The 20,969-nt window shown below is 40.7% G+C and overlaps 1 protein-coding gene across 3 annotated transcripts in view; it reads left to right on the top strand.

Moving 5' to 3' along the window:
* The window catches only part of PSTPIP1 (proline-serine-threonine phosphatase interacting protein 1), an 89,905-nt gene extending 69,257 nt beyond the window's left edge, over positions 1-20,648 (top strand). For 2 of the 3 annotated variants that reach the window (XM_067534676.1, XM_067534675.1), the window contains exons 8-15: positions 1,614-1,659; positions 2,812-2,891; positions 5,212-5,310; positions 6,451-6,547; positions 9,548-9,632; positions 11,134-11,204; positions 14,300-14,400; positions 18,386-20,648. In XM_067534676.1, coding sequence (XP_067390777.1) covers positions 1,614-1,659; positions 2,812-2,891; positions 5,212-5,310; positions 6,451-6,547; positions 9,548-9,632; positions 11,134-11,204; positions 14,300-14,400; positions 18,386-18,517 — 711 coding nt within the window. In that variant the 3' untranslated portion in view covers positions 18,518-20,648. Of the gene's footprint in view, positions 1-1,613; positions 1,660-2,811; positions 2,892-5,211; positions 5,311-6,450; positions 6,548-9,547; positions 9,633-11,133; positions 11,205-14,299; positions 14,401-14,877; positions 15,236-18,385 lie in introns of those variants that run through there. The other variant, XM_067534677.1, reaches the window with a different exon arrangement.
* The last annotated feature ends 321 nt before the right edge of the window (positions 20,649-20,969 follow it).

Here is a 20,969-nt window from a genome sequence, read left to right as displayed (position 1 = left end):
GGAGAAACTTTTTTTTTTTTTTTTTTAAACCTCAAATTTTCCATAAAAGTGAAAGAAAAAGTCTAAAATATATTAGTCAGCTGTTTCTGCCTTTGGATCCCATGTTAACTAAAGTAGGTACAGTACCTTACATTAAATACCTCTTCTTTATCAAACTTTCTCCTGGAAAGTAATTTAGTTTCATCAGAATTTACAAATTTAAAAAGTAAATAATTGAAATGCCTTGTTTTTCAATCCCTAATTGCATCATCATATGTGTTTAGCTGACAAGCCACTAAACTTTCATGAGAACATTTTACAATGAAGCAAATGGAGAAAAAATAAATTAAGTCTCTTTTGCCCCATAAATTCAAATGCAGTGTAAGCAGAGAGGATCCAAAATCATTTTTATTGGGGGGCGGAGGACAGGAAGGAGCAATCTAAAAATGGCATCAGAAATATGGATTTTATATCCTAAGTATTCCAAAATCTTCCACAAGTAACAAATTAGATCATACTTATAGTGGGTGAAATCCTGGCTCCCTTTAAGTCAATGACAAAAGTCATTGACTTGAATGGGGCCAGGATTTCACCTAGGACAGCCCTAGGGTGATTACTTTCCTCTCTTGGGTGGAACACATCAGCTGTTTAAATTCTGCGGAGCACCAGCAAACAGTTTAGGACAGAGAGTGACTAAGGAAGATGCAGTGCTCTGAACACACTACATGTTTGCCACCCAACGCCAGTGAGGAGTATGCTATAGGAATCCCTAATCTGAACACTGCCTTGAAGGACTAAATGAGAGAACACATTATACAGACTTCAAACTCAGTGCATTAACATATTGTCATCACCAGGCAAACCAGGAAGTGCCAGGATGTCAACAGCCTGCCCAGATATACAATTTTTAAAAGCTGCAAAAGAAGAGTTTCTATTTTGCTTTTAAATTTCCCAAGGGTCCTGGTGGATTCTCCATCACTGACAATTTTTAAATGTGTTTCTAAAAGATCTGCTCTAGGAATTTTTGGGGGGGAAGTTCTTGGCCTCTGATATACAGGAAGTCAGACTAGATGATCACAGAGTCCCTTCTGGCCTTGGAATCTACGAATGTGTTATTGGAAACAGCCAGGAAACATTAGTGTTCACAAAATATTTTAAAAGTTTGACAGTATTCCTTTAAAAGGTCTGGTTACTTAACTCTGAATGGTACCCGAGGAGATGAGGAATTGCAATTGCCATCTACTTCTACTTATAAACTTCCGTTAAACAGCCGTATAGTGAACGTTGTATAAAAGTTATCTATCGGGGGAACAAACATGGGGCCACATTCTACGAACTCTATTTTTTAAAACAAAATAAAATAGTGGGGTCTTTGTCAGTTCAGTACTTAGGACCAGGTCTTCCCCTTGTGTAAATTGTCATAGCTCTATTGAAGTCAATGGAGCAATGACTATTTACAGCAGCTGTGGATCTGGCCTCTACTTTTAATAATGCAAAGTCAATGGGACAGCTCATAACACTAAACTAGGTAGCAATTCTTTGCGGGGACCGACATGTTTTACCAGGGGGTTGTGACTGAAAAAAATATGAATATGGAAAGGGCTTAATTTCAATGTTTTCTTTTTATATTTCAGAGTCAGAACAAAGCCAAGCAATGCAAAGATGCAGCAAATGAAGCAGGTACCATTCTACATAGTCTAGCACCCAGCTGATATAACATGCAGATTTTAATGGCGTGCTATCAAAAGGAAAAAGCCTCACATGTAAAGTGCGGATTCTTAACGACTCCTAAACAAATGAAGGTGCTGTTAAAGGGCACTATCAACTACTTTAGACGCCCAAATTTACATTCCACTAAAGGATGATAAATCCAGTGCTCCGTGTATTTAGGGGATGCCCTTTATGTATTCTACCATTTATTTAAAACACTTTAATGATGGGGTTTCTTTTGTGTTTGTTCTTTATTTTTTAATATTCAATATTAATATTAATCCCAATATTTAATAATATTCTTTAATATAATAATAATCTTCAACTACCCTAACCCAGGACAAGGAAGATGTATGTGTGCACATGTACACATTGACAAGCTAGTATGACTGTTCTCCGGCTATGGGCTCAAACTCAGGGTTCATCTACACTGCAGCTGGGAGGTGTAATTCCCAGTTCAGGAGATGGATGCGTGCTAGCCCAGCTAAACATAGCAGCCTGGCTGCCCAAGTACGTACCCAAAAGGTTGGGTGGGATTGTACTTGGGTAACTAGTCTGAGCGTCCGTCTGTTGTGCCTTGGCCAGATCACTATTTTTAGCATGCTAAATCAAGCAGAACTTTCATGCATTTGTATGACTCCCGGCTTGGGGAGGCTTCCCAACTTCCTTGTTATCAGAAACACAGGAAGCTCACACATGCTCTGTTACTGTGAAACGGAGCATTCCACACACATCCCCAGCCACCAAGGAATTCCCTCTGCCAGTTGGGTGGGTCCTTCTGTGTCCTTCCTGGGCACCTTGTTCACTTTGGACAGTGCAATTCCACAGTATCATTTAAGAATAAGAGCCCCTGGCTGCTATCAACATCCCATTGTCCAGTAGAGATGTTTGTGGTGTACCTGTGGACAAGTCAGAGAGTTCATTCTCTCTAGTAAAAATATCATGAGGTAACCCCGCCATCCTTCTGCTTAACCAGGTTCAACTGTACTATATTCTGAACGATGTAGCTTAGGGCTGTGTTTTGTCAAAGTAAAGCCACTCTATACCTTACAGAAAGAGATGTGGGGCGCTGCATTATTTTGTCTCAGTAGGGAAGCATCCGTTTCACATCTCTATTTACAGAAAAGGTGTACAAGCATTATATAGAACAGCTCGATAAGGCCAGAATGGAGTGGGAGAAGGAACACATCAGCACCTGCGAGGTAAATATTTTGACCTTTGTAACCATTTGTTTGTGCATTTTTTTTATTTTACTCCACTCACCTGTCTCAGTCCCAGATGCAATGCTACTATGGAGGGATTGGATACGTACTTTTGATGGCATGTGATTAGCTAGAGAGGACTGCTGCAAGAGTACAGCTGAAATTACAGTGGATTTAAAGTATAGCTGTTTGCCTTCTGACTTGCTCATGCTCTTCTTGCTCGCCCATTAAATATAGGGGACCAGATTCTCAGCTGCTTAAAATTGGCATAGTTACAGAGCTGCTCAGCTGGTTGAAATTGGCAAGGTATCCCACTCAGGATGGAGTACAAGATCCTGCTAGTTTTAGGGCTGCTATGTTTAAATCTAAGCCAAATTAAACCTATTTCCCAAGTGACTAGTTAGAAGCAGACATTTTAAAAGTGCCTGAATACCAATCTAAGTCCAGGGGTCTCCAGCCCTTCTCAGCCCACAGAGAATCTGTTTGTGGTCTGCTTCTGTGTGCTTGCCAGGTATTTTTACATCATCCTTTCCTTCCCACAGCTTTCACTTTCTGGAATTGTCCCATAGCTGGCATGGCAACCATTCCACAGAAATGGTATCAAAAAATCGGCAATTTCCCCTAAGACTCAGATTTTCCTTTTTAAAAATCATCTCCTTCCCCCTCCCCCTGTCACTCTTCCATCACGATATACACACCCCAGACTGGAAGTGCTGTTCAGAACCCATAGCCTGCCTGCTGCAATTAGTACAGATTTATCACTCTTTAGTGAGTGGAATTATTAGGCCCCTTCTTCTACATGTACTTATGGCTAAATCAAGGACTACATAAATTTCTAAACTAGCAAAGTTGTATATAAAAACCAATATCTGGACATGTCCCTATGTAGGTAGCATAGTAAGTTCACCATCTCATGGCATATAAGAATAATAGCGTCTCTTTTAATGAACTGACACTTATGAGCAATAGCATAGATATGCACTGCAAATGGCTTCCTGTGAGCAGCTCTTAGTAGTAACCAATTCAGCAGCTCCTCTAGTGCTTAACTTTAGCCATATGCTTAAGTGCTTTGCTGAATTGCTGCCCCAAATGAAATACCCTCTCTCATCTCTTTCAATCTCTCCTTAAAAGCTACTTCTCCCAGAAAGCTTCCTACCCTTTTCTCTTCACCAGCTGATCTCGCCACACTTTCCTACAATTGCTTTGCCATGCTTTCTCTCTGACATTACGAGATCTTTAGAGGGCAGGGAATATTTTGTAAAACATTATGCACCTTTGTGGTGCTTTGGAAACAAATAGTAACAAAAGAAGAGGGAAGCAGATGGCTAGAAGAGTTACTGAGTTTTCCACACCTTATGAAAAACAGATAAGCACATTCTGTTAAGAAGAATAGTTCCGCTTGGAGATCAATTTTATTTCTGATTGTGCTGTAAACATAGATTTAAAAAGAAATTAACCTGTGCATTTCCCCTTCTGAATTTACGCTCAAAGCCACCCTCCCCCACCCCCAAAATAGTTCAGCAGTAGCATTATGACTTCAAGCAGAGGAAAAAGGAGCAAGTGAACTCTGAAGAAATAAAATCTCTGTTCTGTTCTGTACTGCAAATACTGTTAGGAATAAACAAGGAAACAATGCACGAATCCAACAATTTCTACTTGGAATATTTTCCCACAGCTTTCCATTAGGCATCAGCAAGAACTTAAAGGACTAGCTGTGTTATAAACGCAAAAGACTCGTTACAACAGGATTCTGGGTTCTAAATCCTTGGGATCATTTGCTAGTCAAATCACAGTGCCATGCCCTTTTACTCTCCCCACACCCGTTATTTTTTGTCCGGAAAACAGTTATAGGTTGGGTCAAACCTCCTTGAAGCTGGTGAGTGAAACCACTGCCCTTCATTTAAGATAGCAGAAACAATTAAACTCCTTAATGAAATAACAGTGGTCTCCAAATCAAAGCACAGGCACATGACACCACCCAAACCATAGGCCCCCCCCTCCCCCAAGGCCACTCAGGAATTTGAGCTATGTGGGCAGAGGGGATTGCTGGGTATTGTTAGAGAAGTCAAGTAACCCCCCCCCCCCAATCTCCTGTTTGCGGGTTGAGTAACTAAATGTAAAAGTGGATTTATTTTTAAGATTATCGTCAATAGTTGATAGTGCATCCTGGGTGTAGCATGTTTCAGAAAGATTTGCAGGTATATGAACATTGCACAGTAGGATCCTGATCCATGACTGGGGCTCCTAGGTGCTACGGCAATGCACATAATAAATAATAATAAATTGCCATGATGCTTGACATCTCTTCTTTTGGATTTAGGCCTTTCAGCTCCAGGAATGTGATCGTATCACCATCCTTCGGAACTCCCTTTGGGTTCATTGTAACCAGCTGTCCATGCAGTGTGTGAAGGATGATGAGGTACAGGCTTTTCCCCAAGGAACCCAAATCCTTATGTATGAAGAAAAATGTGTCCTCTAAAGCCACCATACTGGCTCACCCCTCTGCACACTCATTGAATGCCCCCACCAATGGTTGTTGTCCTGTTGTAAAATTCTGGACATTCTACTACAATTGGCCAGGGAAAGAAACCACAAACCAGGTTTGCCTTTCTATAGCAAACTTGGTGCCCTCTCCCCAAGCTGTGGGGTAGAATCTCCAACCTCCAGGTCAGCTTTAAATAAGGATTTCTTATTATTATTCCTTTTATACAGGGAAAAATTGACTACTTCCATTTTAATAGTGCAAATCTTTACATGTGTGTGAACTATCAAACTACTGACTTCCCCCTTCCCCTGCTCCCATGAGTTCTTTGGGTGAGAAATTTCTGGCATGTCACCTGGAAATTTTTTTCCCCCCAGTAGACAGTTTCTTAAGGGAGCATGTGTGTGCATGCCAGGGAAGAGGGGGAAGGAGGGGAGATCAATAATCTTTTCCATCCCACCCAAGTGGGTGTAATCCTACAGAGATCTGCACAGATGCAGAGCTCTACTGACTATAGTGGGGGACCTGGTTCTCTGTACAGGATCTGGGCCTGGTCTCCAGGGATGCCTTTGGAAATAACAATAGCTGAAACTGATTAATAGATTTAAAGGCCAGGAGGGACCATGAGATCATCTAGTCTGACCTCTGCATTTAGTCAACACACATTACTGGGCTCAAGCTTCCTTCCAGAAAGGCAAAAATCTTGATTTGAAGATTTCAGGAGATGGAAATTCCACCACTTCTGTTGGTGATTTGTTCGAAGGGTTAATCATCCTCTCTGTTAAAAACTCATATCTTCTTTCTAGTTTTAGTTTGTCTGGCTTTAACTTCCTGCCATTGGTTCTTGTGATTCCTTTTTTCCAGTGGATTAAAAGAACCCTTTAGTACCTGGGTTTATCAGCTTTTAAAGTTTCCGAGGTGTTGTCCACAACATAGTTAGAGAAATGCGTTTATATACACAACATGATTAAAGTGGACAATGTCCCTTTAAGGTAGAGAGAAATAGTAGCCGAGGATTCTGTTTTAAGAGCTTGTCACTAAAAGCTAGAACTTAAATCCTTGTTTTCTGTTTTGTAGATGTATGAAGAGGTTCGGCTGAGCCTGGAGAACTGTAACATAGAATCGGACATGGGCTACTTCATTAAGAACAAAATGACAGGAACAAATCCACCACGTAATAAACCTCACAGGTTTTTTTGGCCTTGTTACCAGTTAGAAGTATAGTCCACATGACAGAAACTCTGCCTCTCTGTGGTCTTGGAAAGTCAAACTTCTGTTCCTCATTTTCTCCCCTCTGTAAAATAGATACAATTCTTATTGACCTCACAGGGAAAGTAGGCAGCTTAAATAGTTGATGTTTGTACAAGGCTTTGAACAGGTACATCACTAGATCTTACCATCAAGAACATTGGGAAGATTCCTCAGCTGAAGACAGGCAGATATAGCGAGAGTCCTACAGCTCGGGGAGAGCAGGGGGAGGGGGTGATCCACAAACCACTGAAGTCAAAGGGAGTCTTTCTACTGATTTCAACGGATCAGGACTTTGGTGATGACTTGCAGAGTGGAACAGAGTGAACGGACAGCAGTTGTAAAATGGAATAATCCTGAACTCTGACTTACTGTTAAAGCCTCCAGCTAGGAGAGCAGCCTTCCTGATAGGAGCGCTAGGAATCATCAGCAGAAACGGTTCTAGGCCACCTCATGTTTCACACACCCAAAACACAAACACACAGCTGTTTCCTTTGGTATTCAATTAAAATACCTACCAGCTATATTAACTCCTGCATCACAGCACTTCTCTTACTGCTGCACCACTAAAAAAGCAGCTTACTAGCATGATGGAAACCCTTACACTGATATAGTGCCAGGTTCAAGGTGACTTGTAGCGCAGGAAAAAGTGGATTTGTGCCCATTTCTCCCCGTCTTTAGAAGGTAAATAGAAAAACTGAATGGGCTTTCCTGAATAGATACCTTTTAATGTTAGGGCCTGTTGATACATAAACATTGCATCACCATCTGTAGCGGAAGTGGTAGAATCTCCTCTAACTGGGTGCAGCCTTGTTGGTGACACAAATAATAAATAATAAAACTGCTTATACCAGTACAGCGTATTTCTGAACAGGAAGAGGAATAAGCTATACTAGTATAAGGCACCTTTACACCAATATAACTGCAGTCACACTGTGGGAAGTACTTGTATAACTGTATTGGTTTAAAAAAAAAATCACAACCCCCACCCACTCCAAAACAGATCTATATTGCCAGAAAAACTGTGTAGACCAGGTCTTACAAACAACAGGAATATCAAGTCTGGTGTTCCTTGATTTCACTGCAGGACTCATCAGGGAAGAGGGTGTCAAATAGAGGTTTCTCAGATGGGTGGGATGTTGAATCACAAACAAAAATATTTTTTCTCCCAGGTATTGGGGTGAAATCGCTTTTAACACATTAAAAGGCATTAAATAGCCTAAGACTTGGTCTACATACAGTTTTTGCACCAGTATAACTATGTCATTAGGAGTGTGACCCCCCCCGCCCCCACCATATAGTTATACTGGTACAATTCCTAAAGTGGATGCAGTCCTATCAGTATAGCCTATTCCTCTTCCCATGTGGGGACAATGAGATATAGGAACAAGCTATAGTGGTATATTTACACTGCTATAACTGTGTCCACACTATTACTATTGTTATTTTATCATAGCACCTAAATGCTCTAGTCATGAACCAGGATTCCATTGCGCTAGGCACTGTACAAACTCAATACCAAGTGTTGTACTGCTTTATCTATACCTGCATAGGTTAAACTGTTCCAACTTTTGTGTTTAGACAAGCCCTGAGTAAAACAAGCTCTCAATTACTTTTGACTTGTGTTAGTATCTCCAGTGAATAAGCTTTCCAGTTCTCCAGCTGTTAAAAGTTTTCTATGAAAAAAGTGTAGATGAGGCCTACATTTCTAAAATAAAAAACGGGAAAAGAATTCAGATCTCCTTTAAACATAAAGAAGAGAGAGAGGCATAAAAGGGCATGTTTCTTTTCCTTTTAATGTCATCAGTTTCTCAGTATGAATGCTACTATTCACCCTTAACTGCAGCTCATTAGTTCTCATCATAACCTGTGACAAATTTGTGGCCTGCAAGCTGTAGTATTTTAAAGTGCAAGAGACAGAGGCAACCACATATGTTATGTTACATAAGAGAAACAGATCATCTAACCACAGAGATGAAGACCTCTCTCTTAAAAAGAAAGCTTCTTTCTTCAAACTAATTCTAACATGAGTTGTGGGTGTGGAGTCTTATGAGGTACAGTGGGTGACAGAGAGTCACCTTTCAATACACTCAAGGAACACTAATTACTCTGGCCCTGAGTAGCCCCCACTCCAACTCACTCCAGTAGGAGCTGCGAGTGCTCAGGAGGTCTGGGGTTAAAAAACAAAACAAAACAGGCCATGTTTTAATTTTTTTTTTTAAAGCTAGACCTCAGTTTGAGCCCCATGGAGGACAGTGAGAAGTGTCTTGTATAGAGAGAGGAAATGAATAAATATGTAAGGGTAAATAGCAAAACTCTCTCTTTGGGGATGAGAGAAGTAGGCTAATATTTATGTACAAATGGAGACCAGGAAATACCTGCTTTAAAACATCTGGTGATAAAGCTAAAAAATGCCCCAGATGTGGCCGGAATTCCTGAATCTCTCTGCCAATACATTTCTAGAACCAGAAGAGTTGACTGAATCATCATCCCCAGTCAGCAGCTGAAAGCTGCAGGATGATCATCTTTTGTGCTCCTTAAAGCCAGATGGAATGACAAAGATGGCACAGGTCCTGTTATTGAGGCAGCTGCCTTGATTAGAATTTGACCATAGCTATTGAAATGGTGCTGAATATAGTATGAATGTGCAGCTTGCAGCAGAACTGTATTAAGCATCAGCTCAGCAGTACCCATTACTAACATCTGTTGTCAGTAGTTTTCCTAGTGTATATGAGCTCACGGGTCTCCAAGGGCTGCAGCTATGTATTAAAGAGGAGAGTGGTTACACTATAGAATTCCAATGGCCACTTCTGCTCTAGAACCACCATGCTATGGAAACAAATCAATTGCATTGCTGGTAGAGGAGAAAAAAAATGGATACATTCTGCCTGTTTACACCTTTGTTTTTAACATTATCCCATTGTAGTTCCAATAGGATACGAGAATTATTATGCCAGGGAATCTCCTAGATGTAGCGACAGCCCAACCCAGTCTTGTGGGATGATGAAAAGGTGAGTATCAAATTTTGGTTCCTTGTGGAAATGTTATTCTGTGTAGAAGGCATTGTATGGTTACATGCACACAAGGCAGGGAGAAAAAAATCAGGATCCTGAAAGTAATTGCTTTTTAAATTATGATACGCATGCACCTCATACACATATACCAATAAATAATTTAGCAGAATTTAAAGTGGAGCAAGTTTAGCTATTCACATTGTTGCTAGTGGGAAGTTGGGAAAGGGACAACTTTAAAAGAAACTGACTGGCCAGCAAGTAATTGGGGCACACTTATTTCTAATTTGTGAGAGGATCATAGCATATAGTGACAAAGATGACTTATGTGGTGAGAGGGGGACAGACAGTCGTCTTTTTTAGGAATACCTTCCGTGCTAAACTATAGTACACTATCATGCCACAGAGTAGCAAACAGCTTTATGCCTAGTCTGCTCTTAAAAGTTTTCGTGGTATAACCTTGTTGATTAGGCATGGGATTTTTACAGGACTATTTATACTGATGAAAGTCCTATTGTGTACCCAACTATATTGATAGAAAAGTGCTCATATCAATGCAGTTTATGCTGGTTGAGGGAACATCCAGGGAGAAAAATATAAATAGTTTGCTATATTTTAAAACTGACAGTTTTTAGACGAGCATATAGTTAAACCTCAGAGTTACAAAGACCAGAGCTACAAACTGACCAATCAACCACACATCTCATTTGAAATCGGAAGTACGCAGTCAGGCAACCACAGAGACCAAGAAGGAAAAGCAATACAGCACAGTGCTGTGTTAAGCGTAAACTACTAAAAAAATTAAGGGAAAGTTTAAAATAATATTTGACAAAGGAAGGAAACTCTTTCTGTGCTTGTTTAATTTAAATTAAGATGGTTAAAAGCAGCATTTTTCTTCAGCATAGTAAAGTTTCAAAGCCGTATTAAGTCAATGTTCAGTTGTACCTTTGAAAGAACAAATAAAGTTTTGTTCAGAGTTATGAACATTTCAGAGTTACGAACAACCTCCAGGTATTCATAACTCGGAGGTTCTACTGTTGTTATATTCTACAGTGTACCAGAAGTCAGCATTTTCTATGTTCCAGTGCATTATCATGAGCATAATAATAAAAAACAAAAAAGCATTCAGACCCCTTTAAATTTATCAGAATGGGATAGTTTAAGCTTTGTTGCATGGGTCTTTGGATCTTGAACAGTCCATCAGATAAAACTATAATAAAATATTTGTAATATAAAAATGTATTTTGTGTACAATTTAGTTATTGGCAAGCTTCTAAAGATTTGCTAGTTTACCAGGTTTTGTTTTAAATGAAAATAAGGGGGTCTATTGCTGTAGTGCAAAAAACCCCCCAAAAAAAACAAGTTTCCAAAGAGAAAACATAGCCAAAAATGTTGGTGACAAATAGGAGGAAGATTACAGCAATGGACTAGGTCTCAGGAAGTTTGAGAAATGTACAACATATGCTGTACATTCCATCACTGGCTTCTTTTGGTTCCACAGATTCTCTGGATTGTTACACGGAAATAGCAGAAACTCCGGTGAAAACATCATTCCCACAGCCCCTCCTATTGGTATGTTTTTCCCAGATGTGAATAAAAAGATGTATCTGGTCCTATTACTTAATCATTTACATGTTTTCTGCATGGAGAATGAACTATGTAATATGACATTCATATATTAGCTATCCTATGAGCTAGCATAAGAGTATATTCTAAACACCAGTATAGTACAAATATGCAGCAAGCAACTACCCCCAAACTGTACTCAAGCCCTCCTCTGGACGTGTGAAGTTTAAATTATGACTGAGACCTCAATGTCTAGAATCAGAGTTTTTTCTATGTGGCATAAACTACTTACGTAGAGCATGGGGAATCCTTTCCAAGTCTTCCACTGACCCATACTAGTGTCCCTCTGAACACATGAATCCGTTCTGCTTCAAATGTTATGTAGCTTTACCAAATCCCTTGACACTCTCATTAGAGGGCACTAAAGCACAATATTTTGACAGCACAGGAAATAATGATTTGAGACATTTTTATTGGCTTGATTTAAAATAAGCCAAGGAGATTTAAATTCTGCTTCTCCTCCAATGGAAAAAAAAACCCAAACGCTGTTTGAACCAGTTTCCTTCACCAAGTCTGCCTGTCCACTCGGCCACCGCCCAGAAATGGAATACAGTCTCTCCTAAATCCCTTCTGTTTGACTCCCTGAACAGAGGGAATTTTCAGCACCACTGATGCAGGCTAGATCCACAAGGCCTGGGTTTTTAAAGGTATGTAGACGTTGCTCTGCTCAGAGTTGCAACGCCTAACTGATTTAGAGACCTGAGACTCATTTTCAATAGTGAAATAGGCATTTAGATGTCTAAGTCCCACTGACTTTCAATGAGACTTGGGCTCAGAATTTTAAAGAAGCCCAAGTGCCTTCCATTTCTATAGAATTCAGTGGTGTCCCTGTGAACACAACTTGAAGGGAGCTAAAGGTATTTGGTGCCTCCCAGAATTGGGTCCCAAATGTCTATACAGTAGCATACAAACAGCTTCTGTCACATTTAATGCCTCCCATTCTGCTCTCAGCTGTTTGTGCATCTACATTATATTAAGTTCTCTTTTCTGCCAAGTTAGATCATGCTATTTATCAGGGCCACTATAAGATAATTATTGTCAGAATTGCTTTCATGGTAGCAAATTCTGATGTCACAAAGGGTGGATTGTGACTTTGTTGAAGGAGCAGAGCAGAAAGGTTGACTTGTAAAATGAGATACTTCTCTTTACATTCTAGGGACCAAATACTGGATACAGATGGGTTGTGGGGGCTCCTGTGGGAACCCCATGCTCATATCCATTGACAGAATGTGTCTCATTTAGTGAACTCAGGCCAGATCTTCACCCACTGCAATCAGTGGGAGTTTTGGCACGGACTTCTATGGGAGCAGGAGCATGCCCCTAAATTTAGAATTTACACATGGTAATCCAATAGGGTTTTGGTACCTACAGTCTTCTTCCAGTTTGTCCAGGTGTGCCTGAGACTCTTGGAGTGTGTCTTGGGGTGTGTCTTAGGAAGAACATGAGTTCTTAGCCCACCTTAGTTAACCTGTGATAATTAACATGAGGTAAAATCCTGGTTATGACAAGGCAATTTGTTGTTTTCACACGAGTTAGCAGGCTGAGATAACTCTGGGGAAGCCTAGGGTTTATCTTGACTTACTAACTTGTGTGAAAATTACAGATTGCCTAGTCTTCACTATGATTTTACCTCAAGTTAGTTAATTCAAGTGAAGAACAAAACTTCGTTCCTAATGAAGACAAAGCCTTCGCAGGTTCGTGCATATAGTGGTTTTCTTCACTTCCTGCTACATTGTTCTTTCAGTCATTTGAAGAATCCAAGCCAAATTTTTTTCCTCATACTAATCAAAAAGCCCACACATTACTCCTCGGCATGGGATCAGGATTTACTGTGGGAAGGTTTACAAGGATCCTTTCTTTTCAGCCCTCTGCAAGGGCTCTATTATCCCATGGATGCACAGGAGATTTACATGGGAAATTCTCTCATGCCTCAGCAGGAGGACAGACCCGGCAGGTATAGCATTGTGGAGGAATGCTGTAAAGCATGTCAGGAACAAGTTTCTTTTAACCAGCCAGGCCTAAATTACATTCCAAATTCTGGCTAAATACAGACTCCTAAAGTCATAATGTTTGTCCTGTGAGATTTTTATCTGAACAATAGTGTGACATTTGCCTGTGCTTAAAACACCAGATCTTTCTTTTGCCTTAATGTCCATTAGTTATTATGAAGCAATGTGACTGACTTCCATGAGAACAGAATTAGGCCAATGCTAAATGCTTTTGAAAAAGTGCCTTGGTGGGAGTTTTGGACGGATGGCAAAATGCTCATTGGCTACAGTGTTGTAAGATCAAGCTCTTCTTGAATAATTGGGTCTACACTTAAAAATTATTCTGGTATAGCTGTGGCAGATAAGGGTGTGATTTTTTACCAACATAGCTACGCTAGCATAAGCATTAGTGTGGACACAATTATAGCAACATAATTACCTCCACACTGGGAGGGCTTTCTAGGTTAACTATACCGCAAACTGTGGACAAGGCCTAATTATCACTATTTCACCGAGGCATTTATATCTGTTCTTGTAATAACACTGAATGAATGTTTTCCTCTCCACAGTTAACTTGGATTAAATAATCAACATGTTTCAGAAAGGTGAAGCCTGTAACACATAGCCATCATGGCACCATCTAAATTATTACTACTACTAGTACTAAGGCTCACTGAACTTTTCTTGGAACGCATTATATATAGATGAGGATTTTATTCTTCCCTTCAGAAACACCACAGCTCCAACCACAAACTAGTTTTATTATAATTTTCCCTTATATCATTTGGGATATATTTTAGCAGGGAAAACATTTACCCTGCAGTCGTAACATATATGAAGTGAAAGCTAGTTTCTGACTCCTCTAGAAGCCTTGTTGTCTTGCCATCTCAGTGGCAGCTGTTGTGCATAGCTTTACCTAGGGTTCATAGCAGCTTCTCTAGGCACACACATCCCAGTGCACAGAAAGAATAGACGCCCTTGTGTTTGTGAACTCTTGCAAATGATTCCTTGCATTTATAAGCAGCTGAACTCTTTGTTTCCTTGTTTTTCTAGACGAGAAAGTGGATGGAGTCTATGCATCCATTAATGTGGGTGAACAAGCAGCGACCACATCACCACAGGACTACAGAGTTCTCTATGACTATACAGCCCAGGTAATCAAAGGATTAAAAAATGAATGCATCATAATGCACTAGGCTTAAAATAGTATCTTTGACCCAAAGAGCCAATTAATTCTCAGCACCCCTGGGCGTGGATAGGTATCCTCTTTTTATAGATGGGGAAACAGATGGAACAGAGAGTTACTTAGCCAAGGTCACCTAAAGAGTCTGTGGAAGCCAGGAGTTGTGACTCCCAGGTCCCTGCACTTGCCACTACACTGGTGTTTCTCAACGACCAGTCCATGGACCGGCACCGGTCCCTGAGATCTCCCTGACACTGTATAGGAAGCTTGAGATCTCCCTGACACAGAATAGAAAGCCGATCCCTGGTGTCAAAAAGATTGAGAAACACTGCACTAGACCATACTGCCCCCAAAATAACACAGTATACAATAGTTTATTTCAATTTGTTGTACAATAATGTGTTTCATAAATAACACCGCCAAACCATCCCAACCATTGTCTCTTTAGGGATAGGAGAGACTCATACAACACTGAAGCCTTGGACATTTTGACTGATGGTAACTAAACCACCTGGCTTTACAGGAAGATGTATAAAAATAGTCCCAATAAAAGAGAAGTTATTTAAGGCCCTGATCCAGAAATCAGGATTTGTCAGTGCAAACTCCTACCAGCATGAATCAAATAGTTCTCTACAGAGGTACACACTAGCAGATCTTGATGTAGGATTGGAATCTTGAACATCTGGATAGCAATTTAGGGCAGGAAATGATGAAGAGTACTGTATCCAGTTACAAATTCAGAGGGAGTTTAGGGTAGAAGAATGCATGTACTCCAACTGGAATCTGTGAAGTATAACAGGACTAATACCCTCTTACTGTTTTTGCTAAAGAGAACAACAAGATCTTCACTGACAAAATGGTCAGGATCCTGTTTTACAGTTCATCTGAAAACAGCACCCCACATAGCACAGCACCCTCAGACACCATACTGGGACACTGAGTCGACAGCAGCTCAGAAGGGAATGGCGCCACCACTTTGTACAGCACCTGGGTTTTCCTTTGCGGTCTCCCATCCAAGTAATGACTCATTCTGACCCTGCTTCACTTTGTGAAATTTTACAATACCACAGCCCAAGGGGATATGATTGCAGCTCATGTTATAAAATCTTCCCTGGTTTTTATTCAGCCTGGAAACAGGAGTGAGAATATTTGACAGACTATCTAAAAGCTGTTCTCCATTTGACCCTATCCTCCCATGGAGAATCCGACCCCAACACCAGATTAACGTGTTATTTCTATTCCATAGCAGAGGCAGATTTCCAACATAATCCCCATTGCACAAAAGGATTTTAGAATAAGTCATTTCCTGTTCGTAACTATTGCCAGATACAGACTCCCAGCCTGACTTCTACCTCAGTTTTATTTATGGTTTTGTGGGGATTTGTAATAAAAATATTGGTATCCATTTTTCACTAAATTACCCCTCTGAGGTCCCTCCCCTTCTCCCGCATTTTTTAAAATGGGGCTGAAACAACTACACCACAAGATCTGACTTTTTCTTGCTATTCCAGTTCCTACATAATGGAAATACTATGAATTTGTATTATTTCAGCTCCATTAGACAGATCCATGAGGAGGAAAAAATTATTAATGAAAAAGCTAACACACACACACATTGAGGTTCCTGTGGAATCATACTGCACAGCCCTACCTCACATATTTCCCATGTAAATACACTGTGCTCTTTGGATTGCTCCTGTCAATTTCCAGTCCCATCACAGGCCGCTTGGGCAAATAGGAAGGAGCTAGGGTTGACTTGCTCACTGAATCTGAAGACACTGGTGAGCAACCTGCACCCTCAGCTAGGGTACTGTAATGTTCCTGGCTTCAGACTTAATTACGCTTGGTATCTTTAGTAAAGTCACAGCAGCAGACAAGCTGATGTGCTTAAGCCATAGTTTGCTAACATCACCCACCTTTTCATCTGTAGATTTCAGATAGCTTTACAAAGGAGGTACATATCATCACCACTTTATAGATTAGAATTCCAAGGCAGCCCAAGAGCCTTTAGCCTTATGACTGCCCTTAATGTTCCTACACAGGAAACACAGAAGTATAGGAGTAATCCTACTGGCCAGGTCCAGCTAGTCCATGGTCCTGTCTCTGACAATGGCCTGATATTCCAAAATACAGTGCATGGAGCCCCAGGGTAAACAGATGTGGGATAATCTGTCCTCATGATCTCATCCTAATCCCTAATAGTAAGAGATTTGTTTCAGGGTGTAAACCAGAGGTTTTACCTCCCTTCCAATACTCTTTTCCTTAGCATGAACTGTGGATACTTTTGGTATCCATATAAATGGCCAATCTCTGCTTATTTTTGGCTTCAACGACATCCTCTGCAGGGCCATTTTAAGACCTTCGTAGGGCCTAGCTACACTTGCCTTCGTAGGCCCCCCGACCGAAATAACAAATTTGATTTTAAGCTATTAATAAATAGCTTTTTAAATAAAAATAAAAAATTATATATAAAACATTTTTTCGTAGGCCCTGAAAGTTTCGTAGGCCCTAGGCACTGTGCCTAATGGATAATACAGCCCTGATCCTCTGGCAAACTGTTCCACAGTCGAATTGTGTGTTGTGTGAAAAAATATTTCCTTTTATTGGTTTTGAATTTGCCACCTTTCAGTTCCATTGACTGTCCCCTTGTTCCTGTGTTGTGAGAACCACATTGAAAACGTCACGTAGGAGACTCTGTAAGAGGTCAGCATTAGTCACATTCTAACTGAAGCCAAACAAATTTGGATGATGTCAGCACAGCTGAAGAGAATTTCCTATGCAGTACAAGGTGTTCAGCTGCTTTTTAAATACACATTTTTTCTATTCTCTCTTTCATTGTTTGGAGAGAGATTTGCTTTAGGGCCTGTTCAGGCTCACTGTAATGTACCTCTGGATTCATGGCACTTTTTTGCCTTGAGGGAATTATTCAATTCCTTTCTAGAAGATGGAAGATTCCTAACCTGGGAGTAGACTTCCACACACTTGAGCACTCATATTCAAATTAGATTTATCTAATCTGTTGAATGCAAATTTTGGAGGCCGGTGCTGTCACTGTTTTTATTTCATTGCTCTTTGGATAGTGAATTGATGCCCCATGCCACAGAAAACAGGACAGCATCACTTAATGGGCCGATTGACTGACTTGTAGTCATTCTGTCTGGCTGTCTCCTGTGGGGAAATAGCATGTTTCATAAATAATCATTGTAACACTGCTGACCACTATTGCTCAGCAGCAGGGACCTGTGCTACCACGCAGGTGACCCGAGATCAATTGTCCTGATGGGAAATCTATCCCAGACTGAGATTAGTGAAGGCATTTTTATCTGCCTTGAGCATGTAATCTTTTATTGCTCTAACAAAGGAGCATGACTGGTTGGTTCAGAAAGGAGTTGCATTTATGTCTACATTTCAAAAGCATACTTTTGTGAAGATGCTATTATACTGTTGGGAGAGCTTCTCTTGTCAGCGTAGTTAATCAACCTCTGTGAGAGGCGTTAGCTATGTCGAAGAAGCTGGACATCAACATAATGCTGAGGGTTCGGTTGTTATAACTGTGTCACTCAAGGGTGTGGATTTTTCACACTCGAGTGACAGTTATACCAATGTTAAGTTTATAGTGTTCACCTGGCCTTCGTCCCTTCTAGCAGAGGATATTTCTCTGATATGAGATCTAATCTGTGCAGGCAGTGAATGCAGAATGGGTACATTTCTACGCCATTCTGGAGATCTTGAGGAAATGGGAAGAAAGTTGACATTCCCAGTATGACCAGCTCAGTAAAAACGGAGCCACTCATTGAGTGTAAGTCTGATATTTCAGATTCATTATCACAGCGACATTTGTAAGGATATGATTTAGGATCACTGGAGCTAGGAAAAAACCTCACACAACATGCAGAAGGGTCTGAGTACTGAGGCTAACCAGATTTCCACTCCCTGTGTTGGGTCTCTCCTTTTAGAACACCGACGAACTGGATATCAGTGCAGGAGACATCGTAGCAGTTATCGCAGAAAACGAGGATGGCTGGTGGACAGCAGAAAGGAATGGTCAACAAGGATTTGTGCCAGGATCTTACCTTGAAAAGCTTTGATGAAAAGATGCATCTGTTTTAAGACCTTAAAAATAGCTTATTCTCTAAAATAGCACACATGGTCAGCCAGGGCTCACCAAGAGGAGCGCATATCATTGTCTTCTAAGATGATCACTTGGGGCTAACAAATTGTCCATGCCTTTTTCCCTAGACCTTTCTCTCCACACTGGAGTTTTCCCAGAGAGACTGCAGGGTTTTTCTTCTACAAAGGGCTCTGTAAGCCTTTGACTGTTCCATCGACATTGCATTGAACACAATCCATCAGTGCCTCAAAGTTCTGACAAGTATGGAAAAAACAAAACCAAATTTCTCTGCATTAAAAAAATTGCTTACAAAAATGGAAAATGAGAAAAGTCCCTCAGTAATTCTGTATCACCTCCTGACTAGGCTTTGAGATACTTTTGTGGTAACAGTCATATTCTCTACCAACTAATGATCTCTTTCTTTATCTGTGTAAGTAGCTTAGGCATCTTTGACAGTAGCGTTGGATATGGAAATGGTGGTACATGTATGCTGTGCTCAGGTTAAAGACAGCATTGACAGAGCATTGGTCTTCGCTATATGACATGAGACAGAAGTTCATGCAGTCCCCCCAATGCATGGGCGTCATGGGAGAAATAGGTAAGGATTCCCCACCTATTTTATCATCAGACAGTGACTGTGACAAATCATAAACACAAAATGCTGCTTTAAAGAATTTAAAAGATTGTGACATACATGGGGCTAGAGAAGAAAACTAGCCCTTCCACCACACCACCAACTCCTCCTGCTCCCCAAGTCCTCTACTGCTCCAGCCTTCTGTGGAATCCAAAGGCAAAGAGATGAGGACAGATCATGACCCTGGTCTTTGGTGTCTTGGCCTTTGCCTTTTTGATGGATTGTGTCATACCCTTAATATGATTGGTCATATTTAGAAATAAACTAAGTAAAGGCTTTCTCTGGAGCTGCATTACCCAGACTGGCTTGTTGTGAGCTCATCATTGAGCTGCTAATCACTTGGTAGGCTTACATGTAATTGGCCCATATGTTACCTGATTTAATCTCCTCTCATCCCATCTCCCAGCCAGCATAATCTTTTCCTTACCGCTTTCAGATGCCCCTTCCGCAGGGTTTTCAGACTAACCTAGCCCTCCTGCAGCCTCTGTATCACTGAGATCATTGCAATTGGTCTGTTCTTGTCCCTTTTCCCTTCCTCACGTTGCGCTTACACTTATTAAAGCTCTCATAAGCAAAGCTGTCTATTTTGTACACCATAGATCAATTTCTTACCAATATTCCTAGTCTATCAGGTGACTAGTATGTAGAAATACTTCCAAAATCCATCTACCCAATAGATCATAAGAGCCTCCTTCAGCATTTACTGACACAACATAAACCTTCAAGAATTTGCTTGGGGGAAAATTACTTCCTAGGGACAGAATGAGCTGGTTGGTTGCCAAAATGTCAGATTTTAAAACTGAATCAAAGTCACATTAAAGCACAAATAATCACCATCAACAGGTAAATCTTTTAAGTGAGGATGCACTGTGGGCGTGGAGTAAGGATTTTAAAGCCAGAGAAATCTACAGGGACTGTTCCAGCATTTTAGTCAACCGGACTGTAGCACGGTAATGAACTAGAGTTAGCCCACAGAAACCCACAAGTCTGTCCACCCACTCCTAGACCTGGTAAACAGCATGTATAGGAGTGCCTTGAATACATTCTTACAGCTTCATATTAACATAGAAACCAAAGAGATGCAGTGATGGGCTGTTTCCCAGGGCTGGCTGCGGAAAGGCAGAGCAGGAGTGACTGTGACAACTTCTCTGGGAGGCAGAGATTATCTTTGTTCTACTTGTTCCTGATTGGGGCTTCTAAGTGCTATCATAGTATAAATAGTAACAATAAAGGGCTCCTTATAGGTTGCTGATGCTTTCTGTGATCAGGTCTGAATTTGATAACCACGCAATCATGGAGAGCAATGGGCCACGACTAGGGTCTGTACTATACGTCAGCTGTCTTAAAATACCTGCAATGTGGCCAGTCAAAAAATTGTAACGATTTTGAAATGAAACCTAAAGTTGGAGTGGTTTTAAATATTAGACTTGCTATTAAAGGAGGTAATCAGACAGAATTGATGCAGGCAGACATTTTGTAGATGATTTCAATAAAAAAAAAAAAGTTTCTCTCAAGATCTTGTGTGAACCATAAATATGTAATCCAGTTACGATCACACCCTCTTGAGGCTCACAGGGTTTCACCAAGCATTGGAGCACTCCTCCTGGCTACCATGCTATCTGCAAAATCCTTCGCTGTGGGTGAATTATTACCTGCATTTCTGATCCTATGAGGTTATGTTCAGCTGATAACCAGTTTTGTGCAGTGGTGACTGCTGTTCTCGGGCTCATCTTGCCATCCCATAAAAAGATTTTATATTTTGCAATCTCCACCAGTCTTTCCTTGATTAAGTGAA

This window comes from Emydura macquarii, unplaced genomic scaffold (assembly GCF_026122565.2).
Source record: "Emydura macquarii macquarii isolate MOO-44397 ecotype Brisbane River unplaced genomic scaffold, CSIRO-AGI_Emac_v2 contig_3451, whole genome shotgun sequence".
Lineage (NCBI taxonomy): Eukaryota > Metazoa > Chordata > Testudines > Chelidae > Emydura > Emydura macquarii.
The sequence above is the reverse complement of the archived record's forward strand: the minus strand, read 5'-3'. Positions and strand labels throughout refer to the sequence as shown.